Raw genomic sequence first — 15025 nt, forward strand, 5'->3', positions numbered from 1 at the left:
TTCGACTTTCCAAGATAAACTTAAGAAAATTAAGCCAGGACCAAAGGCACATAATGAAGTTTTTAATATTATTGGTCATCGGAGAACCCGTCCGATAGATAAACTTGCCGTTGATGGTACTGTAATAAGTAATGATTCTGAATGCCTCACGCGTTTAAAATCATTTTTTTTATAATATTTATAATGACGCTGCTAGCCTTCCTTCCGTAAGTGAAGATTTTGTAAACGGGTATATTGCAAACGTTCCACAAAACTGCCACGTATTTTCCACTGATTCAGATGCTAGAAATCAAAGAGGGTGTGCAAATCTAACAAATTTAAATGAAATTCTAGCCGTTGCTACCACTATTAAAAATAAGAAATCATCCGGGCTTGACACGCTTTCTAATTTCATAATTCTTAAACTTCCAACAAAGGCCTTTGAATTTCTAACCATTATCTTTAATAACTGTATTTCAAACGGTTATTTCCCAGAATCTTGGAAAGTCTCTAAAATTGTTCCAATAAAGAAAAAACCCAATAATGATGACATATCTAATTTGAGACCTATATCCTTGTTATCTAATGTTGGTAAACTTTTTGAAATGATTGTACGTATTAAAATGGATGTCGGAGTCACTTTACCGTATATACCTAGTTCACAGTTCGGGTTTCAAAAAGGACATTCCACAGTTGATGCAATGACAAAATTCACTAATGATATCGTTCTGAACCTAAGAGAAAAGAAATGTACCGTTGCAGTTTCCCTAGATGTAGAAAAGGCCTTTGATCATGCCTCCCACTATGGAATATTGACCAAAATGATAAGGATTGGATTCAGCCCTGAGGTTATTAAACTATTTAAGAGCTTTTTAACAAACAGAAAATTTTGCGTTCTATATAAAAACCAGGTGTCCGAGCTGTCAAATATAAGCTCTGGCGTCCCGCAGGGATCTGTGTTAGCGCCGCACTTATACAACATCTTAATGTAGGATTTCCCTCATAACCAGGAAAACGCTTCGGGTATTTTGTACGCTGACGACTCCCTTTTGTACTCGCACCACGAGTCACCAATGTGTGCTACTGACAATATCTCACAATACCTACATAATGTTAAACAATTTTACGATGAGTGGGGAATAAAAATTAACACTTCCAAGAGCGAAGCAATTTGCATTAGAAATGCATCTGGAAAATGTAAGCGTTCTGTAGTTCCTGAGAGTAAGGATTTAAAACTAGTTTTAAATGGCATTGAAATTCCCTTTAAAGACAAAATTACGTACCTGGGTGTAGAGTTCAACAAACTTTTTAAATTTAATTCACATGCTAGAAAGGCATTAAATAAGGCCCGTGGAGTTTTTATTTTGTTTTTGAAAATTCTAAACAACAAAGCTTTGCCAGCAAGTACAAAATTAATGTTGTACAAGACATGTTATTTTGTACGCCTTTCCTATCTGGTTTAGCATATCACCTACTGTTGTGAAAGAGCTAGAGGTTTTTGAGAGAAAATTTTTGAGACTTTGCATCGGGAAAAAATTTATGTGCATCAATAAGAGGTATTCGAATAATTTTATTTATGCAAATTCAAAATTGCAACGCATGGGTATCTATATCTGTACGATCCTAGATAAGTTTAATTCAAGATTAGAGTTTCATGAAAATGTGCATATGAATGAAGCACGTAATAGTCAAGCGAACATTGGTTGGTATAACACAAATTATCTATCTCCCATAGGGTATAAATACGAGTCTGAAGCGGGTATTACCGAGTTTTATGAGAAGGCACTGGCCGGTACACATCGTGGGTAGTTATTGATTTACCTACTTTTTGTCTGTTCATTGTTTTGTTTTGTTTCCTTTTTGTTTTGTATCATTAGTTTTAAGTTCATAAACCCTGGATAAATTATCCCTTCTTATTGTATTAGTCTCGGGAGCAAAGACGTATGTAACTTTAAATGATGTATACCCACATTTTATGTCCCCTCTCATGTAAAAGCTAGGTGCTGCAATTTCTGACATGGCATTACGATAATACATTATAGTCATAAGTTCCTCATATTATGTATCTAATTCATATATTTACAATGTTTAAAAAAAAAGACTCAATAAATATAAACTTTCAACAAAATTGTTTTTATTTTTGTTGTTTATTCTGAACGTTATAGTAAGTCCCTTTGAAAAGATAGATCTATGCGGCTAATGTTTTACAATAAGATTTTACACCCTGAGAATAAAAGGGCCTAAAATAAAATGTCTCAAAAATTGACTTTTATATAGGGTAACATATTTTGTTTTCTACATGTTGATATCACAAATTCCAAAAATCGGTTGGAAAATGTTGATAAATTTTTCAAAATACCATACAGTTCTAATAAAACATGGACTGGAATTTACAATGTAGGCCGCTGTTGAAGTGTAGAGGTCTTTTTTTGAAATTCGAACAAAAATTATACGTACTGATATTAAATATCAATTCTAATATCAAATTTTCAGTGTTCACCATATTAAATATTGTTTATTTGTATATTATTTCTTTTCCGCATACGAAGTAGCGGGCATTTTGCTAGTAAGATTATATTTGAGGGACTTCCAGGATTATTATCGTGCATATTTATGAGAATACTAGCATGTGTGTCTACTTCGTAAGCGAAAAGTTGTCATTTATAGGAAAGAGGATGCAAACAGACCCCCGTTTTATTTATTCCTGAATTAATAAAATGAAATTTGAAAAATTTATTAACATTACAACATTCGATTCCTTACCTTCCCAATACCAAGGGTACAACATTACTATTTCCCGCACCCATTTCGCCGGTTTCGATAAGACAATTCGAATTCAAATTCGTTCGAACTACTACCTGTTATAAAGTTTAAGAACAAAACTTGTTTAAGAACAAAAATTAGTTTAAAAATGAAAAAAAAAAACAAAAGTTTGGTGGACGTTCAAACAAATTTGAATATAAGTCGTCTTAGTAAAACAGGCCATTCGAGTAGTTTGAATTTCAAGAACCATATTTTCATGTTAGCCTATTACGCTTAGAGTCACTGGCCTTCATTCAATAATTTAGTACTATTTATTACTTTTTTCCACATATAGTACGCATTTTCCAGATCTATTCCATCACCCAATACTAAATTGAATTACTTTTTGTAAGCGTATAACTATATTTTCCAAAACCGCCTCTATATCTCAACCCTATGTTTTTGTATCTTTCGTTTACCTACGGAAGGTATGTCCAAAGCTCTTCCCTACACAGCACACTGACCTTAGTTTCAAACTTCCGAATTCTAAGTCTATGCCTAGACCTTTAGTACGTACTAAAGTATTTAACCTTTAGTACGTACTAAAGTATTTAAAAACCAACTACACACAAAATTTCCCATAATACCAAATTACAGGTATTTCCAAAAACATATCCACATCTCATTTAATAATTTTAATATATTATGGTACGTATTTCTAAAATTCAAGCCCAAAAAACCCTAATACCAATGTACCAAATTTCATACCATTTAGTACTCTTCGTACCCATATGTGCGAATTTCCAAAACTAAACTTAATTCCAAATCTACGGATTCCAGCTCTATCCGTCCACCCAAGCACAATTGCACCAAATTTGGTACCATTTTGTACTTTTCGTATCTATAAGTACGAATTTTCAAAACTACCTCAAACTTACAATCCGATCACCTAAATACAAATTGCATCAAATTCGGTACAATTTAGCACTTTTCGTTCCCATATGTACGAATTTTCAAAACTACCTCAAACATACACTCCAACGGCAATATTAATTCCAAATCTCAGGATTACAGCTCTATCCGTTCATCCAAGTCCAAATTGCATCAAATTTAGTATCTATTTGTACTTTTCCATAAGTACGAATCAAACATACAATCCAACTGTACTCTTAATTCCAAATCCCAGGATTCCAGCTACGTCCGTTCACCCAAATCCAAATTGTTCAAAATTTAGTACCATTTAGTTCTCTTCGTACCCATATGTGCGAATTTCCAAAATTGCCTCCATATCTCAAACTTACACTTCAACTGTAATCTCAATTCCAAATTCTTCTCTATCCGTTGGCCCAAATCCAAATTGTACAAAATTTAGTACCACTTAATACTTTTCTTACACATAGGTATGAATTTCCAAAACTACCTCTATATCTTAATCCTACACTTCAACAGTAATCTTAATTCAAAATTTCAGGATTCCAGTTCTATCCGTTCATCCAAATTTAAGTCGTACCAAATTTAGTACATGTGCATTCATTTCCAAAACACCCACTTTATGTCAAACCTACATCTCAATATTTATTCTCATTCCAAATTTCAAGTTTCTAGCTCTATCCGTTCACACAATACAAAATGGAACCAAATTTAGTACATTTTAGTACTTTTCGCACACTTTTAGTACGAATTTCTAAAAACCCGAATTTCCGTACGAATTTCCAAAAACCCAGTCTTATCTGACACCTTCGGACCAAGACTGACCCTAACCTAAAATTTCAAGATTCTAGCTTCAGCCGTTTCGTTTGGGCGTTGGTGAATCATAAAATCAGTTAGTGTGTCAATCACTCTTTTATTAATATAGATTATTGAGGGGCGATCATCGTGTATATTTTGAAACATATTTTTAAAGGACTGTCGGAGCTGTAATCGTGGTTATTTATACAAATATTTTTCAGGGACTAAATATTCGTGTATATTTATAATAATATTTTTTCAAAATTTACAGTCGCTTTTTTAACCGCGTTTGTAATAAGACATTTGAATTAATCTTATTAAAATATAGGTATGATATTAATAAAAATAATAATTGCTCTGTACGTAAATTTGTTGTCTGTACATAATAAAGAGCTTACTTACTTACTTAGCTGGCCCATTACAGAACATTTGTTCTATAGGCCGAACTAAGAAAAGATCTTCAATTCTCTCTATTTGTTGCTTCGCTTTCTGGAATACCGCGCCTTTTCATCTCATCATCCATTTGTTTGCGCCATCTATTCCTTGGCCTGCCAATTCTGCGTGCACCGCCAAGCGGTCCGTGTTTATACACCTTTTTAGCGGGGTCATCATCGCTCATTCTTATGATATGGTCTAGCCAACGCAATCGCTGCATCTCGATACGTTTAACAATATTGATGTCGTTGTACAGCAGATACAGCTCGTGGTTCATACGACGTCGATATTCACCGTCAACGCAGATTGGTCCGTAGATCTTTCGAAGAATTTTTCTCTGAAACACACCAAGCACTGCCATGTCTGCTTGCGCAAGTACCCAGGCTTCGGAGCCATACATCAGCACGGGTAGTATCAGTGTTTTGTAGATCGTTATTTTTGTTTGACGAGATGTGGCTTTGTTTTTAAACTTCTTATTTAAACCAAAGTAGCATCTGTTGGCCAATACAATTCTTCTTTTTATTTCACAACTGATGTCGTTTGTTGTGTTTACGGAGGTGCCGAGGTAGACGAAGTCTTTTACTACCTTAAAATTATAGGAACCAACTTCCACAGTTGGTCCGAGCTCAATGGACACATTGCGCGTCGACACCATCAACTTGGTCTTCTCACCGTTTACCGCCAGACCCACTTTAGCAGATTCTACTTCGACCTTCATAAACGTATCGGTTACTTCTTTTACTGATCGTCCCATGATGTCTATATCATCAGCATAAGCAAGTAACATGTGGCTATTGCTGTAGATTGTGCCACATCTTTTGACATTTGCCTCTCGTATAACCTTTTCCAGCAGGATGTTAAAGAGATCACACGAAAGGCTGTCTCCTTGTCTGAAACCTCTTTTGGTACCAAACTCTTCGGAGAGGTTCTTTCCTATTTTAACTGAGGACCTCGTGTCAGTTAAAGTCATTTTGCAAAGACGGATGAGCTTTGCGGGGATACCAAATTCAGACATGGCTTGGAATACCTTTGAACGCAGCGGGCTGTCGAAGGCTGCTTTATAATCGACAAAAAGGTGGTAGGTGTCGATCTGCATCTCTTGGGTCTTCTTCAGGATTTGCCGCAGGGTAAATATCTGGTCAATGGTGGACTTGCCAGGTCTAAAGCCGCATTGGTATGGTCCAATTATCTCGTTGACCATTGGCTTTAGTCGTTCGCATAATATCCCTGACACGATCTTGTAGGCAATATGGAGTAGACTTATGCCCCTATAGTTAGAGCATACAGTCTTATCTCCCTTCTTGTGGACGGGGCACAGGATACTCAGGTTCCAATCGTCGGGTACTCGTTCTTCCTGCCAGATGGTGCTAACTAGCTGATGAATACACCTTATCAGCGTGTCGCCTCCGGTTTTGAACAGCTCGGCTGGTAAGCCATCGGCTCCTGCTGCCTTATTATTCTTCAGCCGATTTATTGCTGTCTTTACCTCATCTTGGCTGGGCGGTATACATTCTATACCATCTTCTGGGATTGGGACTGTGGTATCGTCGTCGTCTTCGCTGCTATTGGATACCAACAATTTTGAAAAATGTTCTTTCCATATCCTGAGTACACTATCTGTATCAGTTACCAAATTACCTTGCTGGTCTCTACAGGAGGATGTGCCTGTACCAAAGCCATCAGTTTGATGCTTGACTCTTTGGTAGAATTTTCGGACTTCATTCTGGCTCCTGTACATCTCGATTTTTTCAGACTCCCGCTTTTCCATCTCTCTCTTTTTCCTGCGGAAAAGACGTTTCTCCTCTCTCGTTTTCTACCTGTATCTCTCTCGCGCGCTACGCGTTGCTACGGATTGTAAAGTAGCCCTATATGCCGCATTTTTCTCTTCGGTGGCAGCACGACACTCCTGATCATACCATGGATTCCTTGGTGGAGGCCTCTGGTATCCAAGTATGGATTTTGTGGCTGTTTGCATGGAGTGGGCAATGCTTTGCCATTGCGCTGATATGTTATCGGGATGAGGAGTGCTTTGATTAAGCAATTGGGCTAGTTGAGTGGAATATGCTGTGGCTATCTGTTGTGATTGCAGCTTACCGATGTCTAACTTTCGTGTTGTGTCTGTTCGTACTTTGTTTGCTACGTTTAAGCGGGTGCGTACCTTTGCTGCAACAAGGTAGTGGTCCGAATCAATGTTTGCGCCTCGGAACGATCGTACATCCAACACGCTCGATGAATGTCTTGCATCTATCACAACATGATCAATTTGATTTCTTGTTTTCTGATCTGGAGACAGCCAGGTGCCCTTATGAATATCGAGATGATTAAATCTGGTACTGCTAACTACCATGTTTTTTGCAGCTGCAAAGTCTATCAGCCTCATACCATTGTCAGATGTTTCACTGTGGAGGCTGAATTTCCCGACTGTTGGGCCAAAGATATTCTCCTTTCCAATTTTGGCATTAAAATCGCCTAGAATGATTTTAATGTCATGGGCAGGGCAACTGTCATATGTTTCTTCTAAGCGCTCGTAAAATATATCTTTGGTCTGTTCGTCCTTTTCTTCAGTGGGAGCATGAGCGCAAATAAAGCTGATGTTGAAGAATTTAGCTTTTATTCGAATTGCAGCAAGTCTTTCATTCACTGAAGTGAAGCTGGATACCAGATGTTTTAGTCTCCGACTAACTACAAATCCGCAACCAAACTCATGCTTTTCGTCATGGCAGCTATAATACAGTGCGTCACCTTTAGGTGTTGTTGTGTCGCCTTTCCCAATCCATCGTATTTCCTGTATGGCAGTAATATCGGCCTTGTACTTTTCAAGTACGTCTGCCAATGCAAAGACTGCACCTTCTCTATAAAGAGTGCGAACATTCCAGGTGCATATTCGCAGATCATGGTCCTTAAAACGTTTGCGGGGTTCGTCAACTTTAGAGGGGGTTGTTTTTCTTTTCTTTCGTTTATTCATAGTAGGATGTTTTTTCTAGGGGAGGGTTAGTAGCCCGACGCCCAAACCCAAGTTTTTGACGTTCTTATGGGAGAACGCGCGGCACATGTTAGCTCACTACCTTTAACGGGTGTTAAAGACAGTTTCCCAGGTGACACCACGGGGAGGTCAGTGTCCACTTGAGATGAAAGAGGGACCAAGATAAATGCTGGGCTTTGCAATGTTAAAACCGGTCAGGACCGTTGCTTGGTATCTTCCATCCCCTACGTCACATAATAAAGAGCGCCAACAACGAAAATGAAATAATAAAAAAAAAACAATTTAAATTATTTGCGTTATCAAATTTTATTTCAAGATCACGTTCATACGTATATTTTTCACAAGAAATTGTTACACAACCAAATTATGAACTCCCGTTTTCTCTTTCTCCTCTTTAAATTAGTTTACAATTTCCCTTGGGACGTATCATCATTATGGCATTTTTAAAGGAATGATGTTGTCGCCATTTGTTCCAGCTTATACCGGAATTTTCGGCATTATTTTCCAATTTATAGGGTCCCATCAAGTGGCTAAAACAAACGAAATAATTCCAGTTCATTATCGCATCATTTTCCAATGTTTAGGCGACTAAACTACATACCTCATATAGCATTTAGTAAACCACCAAGCACCCGAGTACGTTTGGGCACAATTCTCATTAATGCTATCATCATTGTCACGATCATATGTAGTAAATTTATGCCCCTTGTGACGATGTAAAGCATCGCCAGCAGTGCCACTATATTCGCCTAATTCTTTAATTTTATAACTTTGCGACTCATTGGCAATTTGGAAAGCATCATAGAGAGCATAACGTTCTTCGTTATTCCAATCGCGTAAAATAATTTTCAATTCAATGGTGGGGCACTTGTTTGTCAATTCATGTAACTTTTCCAAACCAATAAAGAAATCGCCATTTGGTGGATTTCCAAAACCTTTTTTGTATTCATTCCAACTGCGATAGAAATTAACTGAGCCGTTTATGCGTTGTAGAACAGTTGTCCATTGGTCATTGGAATCGAAACTTTGCACAACGTTACCATTGAAATGCAAACGTTGCATAATTTGTTGTAATTGTTTTTCCTGTTCATTTTGTCTGGAAATGAGAAAAATGTTGGAAATATATTTTTTTAATTTGGAAAATAAATTTTTAACATATTCTTAAGACATTATGAAACCAAACTGAGATTGGGAATAGAAATGCTGCCATAAAGACTCTCACAACGATCGGAAGATTTTATAAAACGTATTAATTTAAGGGAAAACTATTTTAACAATAACTTAGTCTTCGATTCGGTATTAGAGTTTTTCTCTACGTAAATTCATTTACATACCTTTTGTCAATTGCGTCCAATCTGCAATGAAAAAAGAATTAAAATCACAAATTGTAATTAAATAAAATTTTTATAGTATTGCTTAAAAATACATACCTCTGACTCAAACTGGCAAGATTTTTATTAGTACTATCCGTTTGCATAATAAGGGTGCTCAATTGGTTATATACCCCTTGCAGCATTATTGATGGGTTATTGTGCTGGAAAAACAATTGTTGGAGAAATTCAGTCGATAAAATTTGATTTGGGTTTCAATGGGATCTGGGTTTACAATGTAATTCCGTTTTCAGGTAACCATGACTTAAAATATAACATTGTTCAATTTTTCTCTAACAGGAAACGTGTTGGATGAAAGATACCTAGCAATGGTTCCGGTCGTGTTTAACATGGCAAAGGACCATTAGAAAAAAACACAATCCCCGTTTCAGGCAATATCAGTTCTGCAGTTTATATATTTAAATTTTTATTAGAACTTACTTGATATCCATTACTGATTTGAGGGTATGACCAATTTGTATTTGTTAGTCCAAGTAGTAACAAAAATATATATAATATTTTCATTATGTTCCGATTTCGCGTTTTTCGATCTGATGTATCTAAGAATCTAATATAGACTAACAAGACCATCTTAAAATATCAAATTATGAAAATACTTATTAAAATTTTGCAATTTTCAGACAAACATCATGTGTCCCGATTTAGTTTATTTCTGCTTGTGACATTTGACCTGTAGGCAATCTTATCTAAGTGTGTATTTATATTGAGCATTATATTGGCGAACATTATGCTCTATTTGTTCAATCTGATGTTCAGGTAGGGTCAACGAACATAGATAATGCAAAATGCCACTAGCGAAGTGACGCCAGTCTTTGTCTATTTTTGGCTCTACGCCATTTGAATAGTTCATAACAAATTAGAAGTCTGAGTAAAAACAAACGCTCAAGGGCGGCTGACGGCATTGTCATAACATGTCGAACTGTGAACAAGTAAGTAAAGTAAAAGTAAGTGAATCTGTGAAAGTTAGTCTGGCAGTAAATGTTGATAAGTCAAATGTTGATCCCGTCAGTGGACACCAGGTTTAGTATATTCCGATCAAATGTGGAAATTAAAAAATATAAATTTGAAAATCCACTATACTATTGAAGATTTTTAAAAATATTTTTGAGGAGCTATTAGGGCAAAAATAGTGGATATTTATATGAATATTTTTTAAGGAATTGTAGGGCTATTATCATTGATATTTATAAGCATATATTTGAGGAACAATCAGGACTATAACCGTTGATATTTATAAGAATATTTTTGAGGGACAATTAGGGCTACAACCGTGAATATTTATCCAAATGTTTTTGAGGGACAATCGTCGATGGTCCTTGTGGGGTCACCTGGGCAGCTGCCTTTAACACCCGTTAAAGGTAGTGAGCTAACATGTGCCGCGCGTTCACCCATAAGAACGTTAAAATTTGGGTTTGGGTAACCCTCCCCTAGAAAAAGCAGCCTACTATGAAAAAACAAAAGAAAAGAAAAACAAATCCCTCTAAAGTTGACGACCCCCGCAAACGTTTTATGGACCATGATCTGTGAATCTGCACCTGGAATGTTCGCACACTTTATAGAGAAGGTGCAGTTTACGCATTGGCAGATGTACTTGAAAAGTACAAGGCCGACATTACTGCCATACAGGAAATACGACGGAACGGGAAAGTCGTCACAACAACACCTAAAGGTGACGCACTGTACTATAGCTGCCATGACATAAAGCATGAGTTTGGTTGCGGATTTGTAGTTGGTCGGAGGTTAAAACACCCGGTCTCCAGCTTCACACCCGTGAATGAAAGACTTGCTACAATTCCAATAAAAGCAAAATTCTTCAACATCAGCTTTATTTGCGCTCATGCTCCCACTGAAGACAAGGACGAACAGACCAAAGATATATTCTATGAGCGCTTAGAAGAAACATATGACCGTTGTCCTGCCAATGACATTTAAATTATTCTAGGCGATTTTAATGCCAAAATTCGAAATGAAAATATCTGTGGCCCAACAGTCGGAAAATTCAGTCTCCACAATGAAATATCTGACAATGGCATGAGGCTGATAGACTTCGCAGCGGCAAAAAACATGGTAGTTAGCAGCACCAGATTTAAACAGATTTAATAAGGGCACCTGGCTGTCTCCAGATCAGAAAACAAGAAATCAAATTAATCACGTTGTGATAGATGGAAGACATTCATCGAGCGTGTTGGATGTGCGCTCGTTCCGAGGAGCAAACATAGATTCGGACCACTACCTAGTTGCAGCAAAGGTACGCACCCGGTTAAACGTAGAAAACAAAATACGAACAGACACAACACGAATGTTAAACATTGGTAAGCTGCAATCACAACAGATTGCCACAGCATATTCCACTTAACTAGTCCAATTGCTTAATCAAAGCACTGCTCATCCCGATAATATATCAGGGCAATGGCAAAATATTGCCCACTCCATGCAAACAGCCGCAAAATCCATACTTCGATACCAGAGACCTCCACCAAGGAATCCTTGGTATGATCAGGAGTGTCGTCTGCTACCGAAGAGAAAAATGCGGCATATAGGGCTACTTTACAATCCGTAGCAACGCGTAGCGCACGAGTGAGATATCGGGAGAAAAGGAGAGAAGAGAAACGTCTTTTCGGCAAGAAAAAGAGAGAAATGGAAAAGCGGGAGTGTGAAAAAATCGAGATGTACAGGAGCCAGAATGAAGTCCGAAAATTCTACCAAAGAGTGAAACATCAAACAGATGGCTTTGGTACAGGCACATCCTCCTGTAGAGACCAACAAGGTAATTTGCTAACTGATACAGATAGTGTGCTCAGGATATGGAAAGAGCTTTTTTCAAACCTGTTGGTATCCAGCGAAGACGACGAAGATACCACAGATCCAATCCCAGAAGATGGTATTGAATGTATACCGCCCAGCCAAGATGAGGTAAAGACAGTAATAAACCGGCTGAAGAATAATAAGGTAGCAGGAGCCGATGGCTTACCAGCCGAGCTGTTCAAAACCGGAGGCAACACGCTGATAAGGTGTATTCATCAGCTAGTTAGCACCATCTGGCAGGAAGAAAGAGTACCCGACGATTGAAACCTGAGTATCCTGTGCCCCGTCCATAAGAAAGGAGATAAGACACTATGCTCTAACTATAGCGGCATAAGTCTACTCCCGATTGCCTACAAGATCGTGTCAGGGATATTGTGGTAACGACTAAAGCCTATGGTCAACGAGATAATTGGGCGATACCAATGCGGCTTTAGACCTGGCAAGTCCACCATTGACCAGATATTTACCCTGCGGCAAATCCTGGAGAAGACCCAAGAGATGCAGATCGACACCTACCATCTTTTTTCGATTATAAAGCAGCCTTCTACAGCCCGCTGCATTCAAAGGTATTCCAAGCCATGTTTGAATTTGGTATCCCCACAAAGCTGATTCGGCTTTGTAAAATGACTCTAACTGACACAAGATTTGCAGTTAAAATAGGAAAGAACCTCTCCGAAGAGTTTTGTACCAAAGAGGTTTCAGACAAGGAGACAGCCTTTCGTGTGATCTTTTCAACATCCTGCTAGAAAAGGTTATAAGAGAGGCAAGCGTCAAAAGAAGTGGCACAATCTACACCAATAGCCACACGCTACTTGCTTATGCGGATGACATAGACATCATGGGACGATCAGTAAATGAAATAACCGATAACTTTCTGAAGGTCTAAGGAGAATCTGCTAAAGTGGGTCTGGCGGTAAACGGCGAGAAGAACAATTTGATGGTGTCGACGCGCAATGCGTCAATTGAGATCGGACAAACTGTTTAAGTTGGTTCCTATAATTTTGAGGTAGTAAAAGACTTCGTATACCTCGGCACCACCGTAAACACAACAAACGACATCAGTTGTGAAATAAAGAGAAGAATTGTATTGGCCAACAGATGATACTTTGGCTTAAGTAAGCTTCCGAAGCGTTGCGTTGGCTAGGCCACATAATAAGAATGAGCGATGATGAACCCGCTAAAAAGGCGTAAAAATTCGGGCCACATGGCGGTGCATGCAGAATTGGCAGGCCAAAGAATAGATGGGGCAAACAAGTGGATGAAGAGATGACAAGGCGCGGTATTCCAGAAAGCGAAGCACTAAACAGAGAGAATTGGAGATATTTTCTTAATTCGGTCTATGGAACAAATGGTCTGTAATGGGCCAGCTAAGTAAGTAAGTCTAGGATGTAATCATGTATTTTTAAAGGAATATTTTTGAGGATCAGTTAGTAAAAGTAAAAATATTACGCACTTAATTACGTTACAAATGTTCCACAGTGTTTTGATGGAAATTTACAGTCGCTTTGTTTTTCCAGAATCTTAACCCCGTTTGTAATTCGATACGTGATTTAAAATAATTATTATAAGATAATATTAATTAAAACAATAATTAACTCTGTGTGTAAATTTGTCGTCTTTACATGACGAAGGGCATTAACAACGCAAATGAATAACAAATAAAAAATCTGAAATTAGCAAATGTTATTTCAGGAATAGATGCACACATATGTACGTATTCACAATAACATATGACAGGATGAAAAATTAATTCCTTTTTTATATGCCTATTTAAATTGGTTTACAATTTCCAGTGGGGCGTATCATCATTATGGCAGTTTTAAAAGAATAAGGTCTTTTCCATTTGACCCAGCTCACACCAGTTTTTTCTGCATTCTGTTGCAATTGATAGGGTCCCATTAGGTGGCTAAAATAAAAGAAATAATTCACTTCATTATTTAATTGTTCAAAGTTTCGCCTAAAATACATACCTCATATAGCAATCATAAAACCACCAAGCGAGTACTTTTGGGCACAATTCGTATCAGGTTTATCATCATTGTCACGATCATATGTACTAAATTTTTTTCCCTTGTGTTTTTTTAATACATCTCCAGCAGTGCCACTATATTCGCCCAGTTCTTTAATTTTATAACCTTGCGATTCACTGCCGATTTGGAAAGCATCATAGAGAGCATAACGTTCCTCGTTATTCCAATCGCGTAAAATAATTTTCAACTCAATGGTGGGGCACTTGTTTGTCAATTCATGTAACTTTTCCAAACCAATAAAGAAATCGCCATTTGGTGGATTTCCAGCTGCGATAGAAGTTAAGTGATCCATTCACACGCTGCAACACAGTTGTCCATTTGTCATAGAAATCGAAGTTTAATTCTTTGTAATTTTTTCTCTTGTTCATTTTGCCTGGAAATGGGAAAAATGATGTCTGATAGATATTTTTAATCTGTTTCTATATTTTCAATGAGTATTTCCAGGCTTCATTTACATACCTTTTGTCAATTGCGTCTAATCTGCAAAGAAAACGAATAAAAAACACAATTTATAATTAAATACAATTTTCATATTATTGTTCATTAATACATACCAGAGGTCCGCAAAATGCATATAAAAGGCACACTCTATTGCCTTTTCCCAAAAGCGAATAGTGCAGTGCCTTGCATATAAAAAATATGAATGTGCAAAAAGCAGATTCACCCCAAAAAATGATTCACTGCTTTAGTGTATGCTTGCTTGCTTTTACATTTGTATTCACACGATTCGCAAATGCAGTATGCACAATACTGCATACCACCACACAGTATCGTACCATCTTCTGTTTGAATAAATGAATACATTTGCCAAATTTCGCTTTTTCTTTGAGTTTCTTTAATAATAGGATAAACTAAACTAGTAATTGTTTTTATTGTCTCAACATTAATTTTTTTATGTTTATTAACATGTAAATTTGACCAGAAATATCTAC

At 37.3% G+C, this 15025-nt stretch overlaps 1 protein-coding gene across 1 annotated transcript in view; it reads right to left on the reverse strand.

Annotated features, from left to right (window-relative positions):
* Positions 1-8250: 8250 nt before the first annotated feature.
* Positions 8251-15025, reverse strand: part of LOC141405422 (fibroleukin-like) — a 92182-nt gene continuing 85407 nt past the window's right edge. The window contains exons 2-5 of the mRNA XM_073989718.1: positions 9298-9401; positions 9202-9222; positions 8469-8963; positions 8251-8397 (exon numbers count right to left, since the gene is read on the reverse strand). Coding sequence (XP_073845819.1) covers positions 8262-8397; positions 8469-8963; positions 9202-9222; positions 9298-9383 — 738 coding nt within the window. The 5' untranslated portion in view covers positions 9384-9401 and the 3' untranslated portion in view covers positions 8251-8261. The remainder of the gene's footprint in view (positions 8398-8468; positions 8964-9201; positions 9223-9297; positions 9402-15025) is intronic.

The sequence above is a fragment of the Musca autumnalis genome, unplaced genomic scaffold (assembly GCF_047663935.1).
Source record: "Musca autumnalis isolate F117 unplaced genomic scaffold, ASM4766393v1 scaffold_5, whole genome shotgun sequence".
Taxonomy (NCBI): domain Eukaryota; kingdom Metazoa; phylum Arthropoda; class Insecta; order Diptera; family Muscidae; genus Musca; species Musca autumnalis.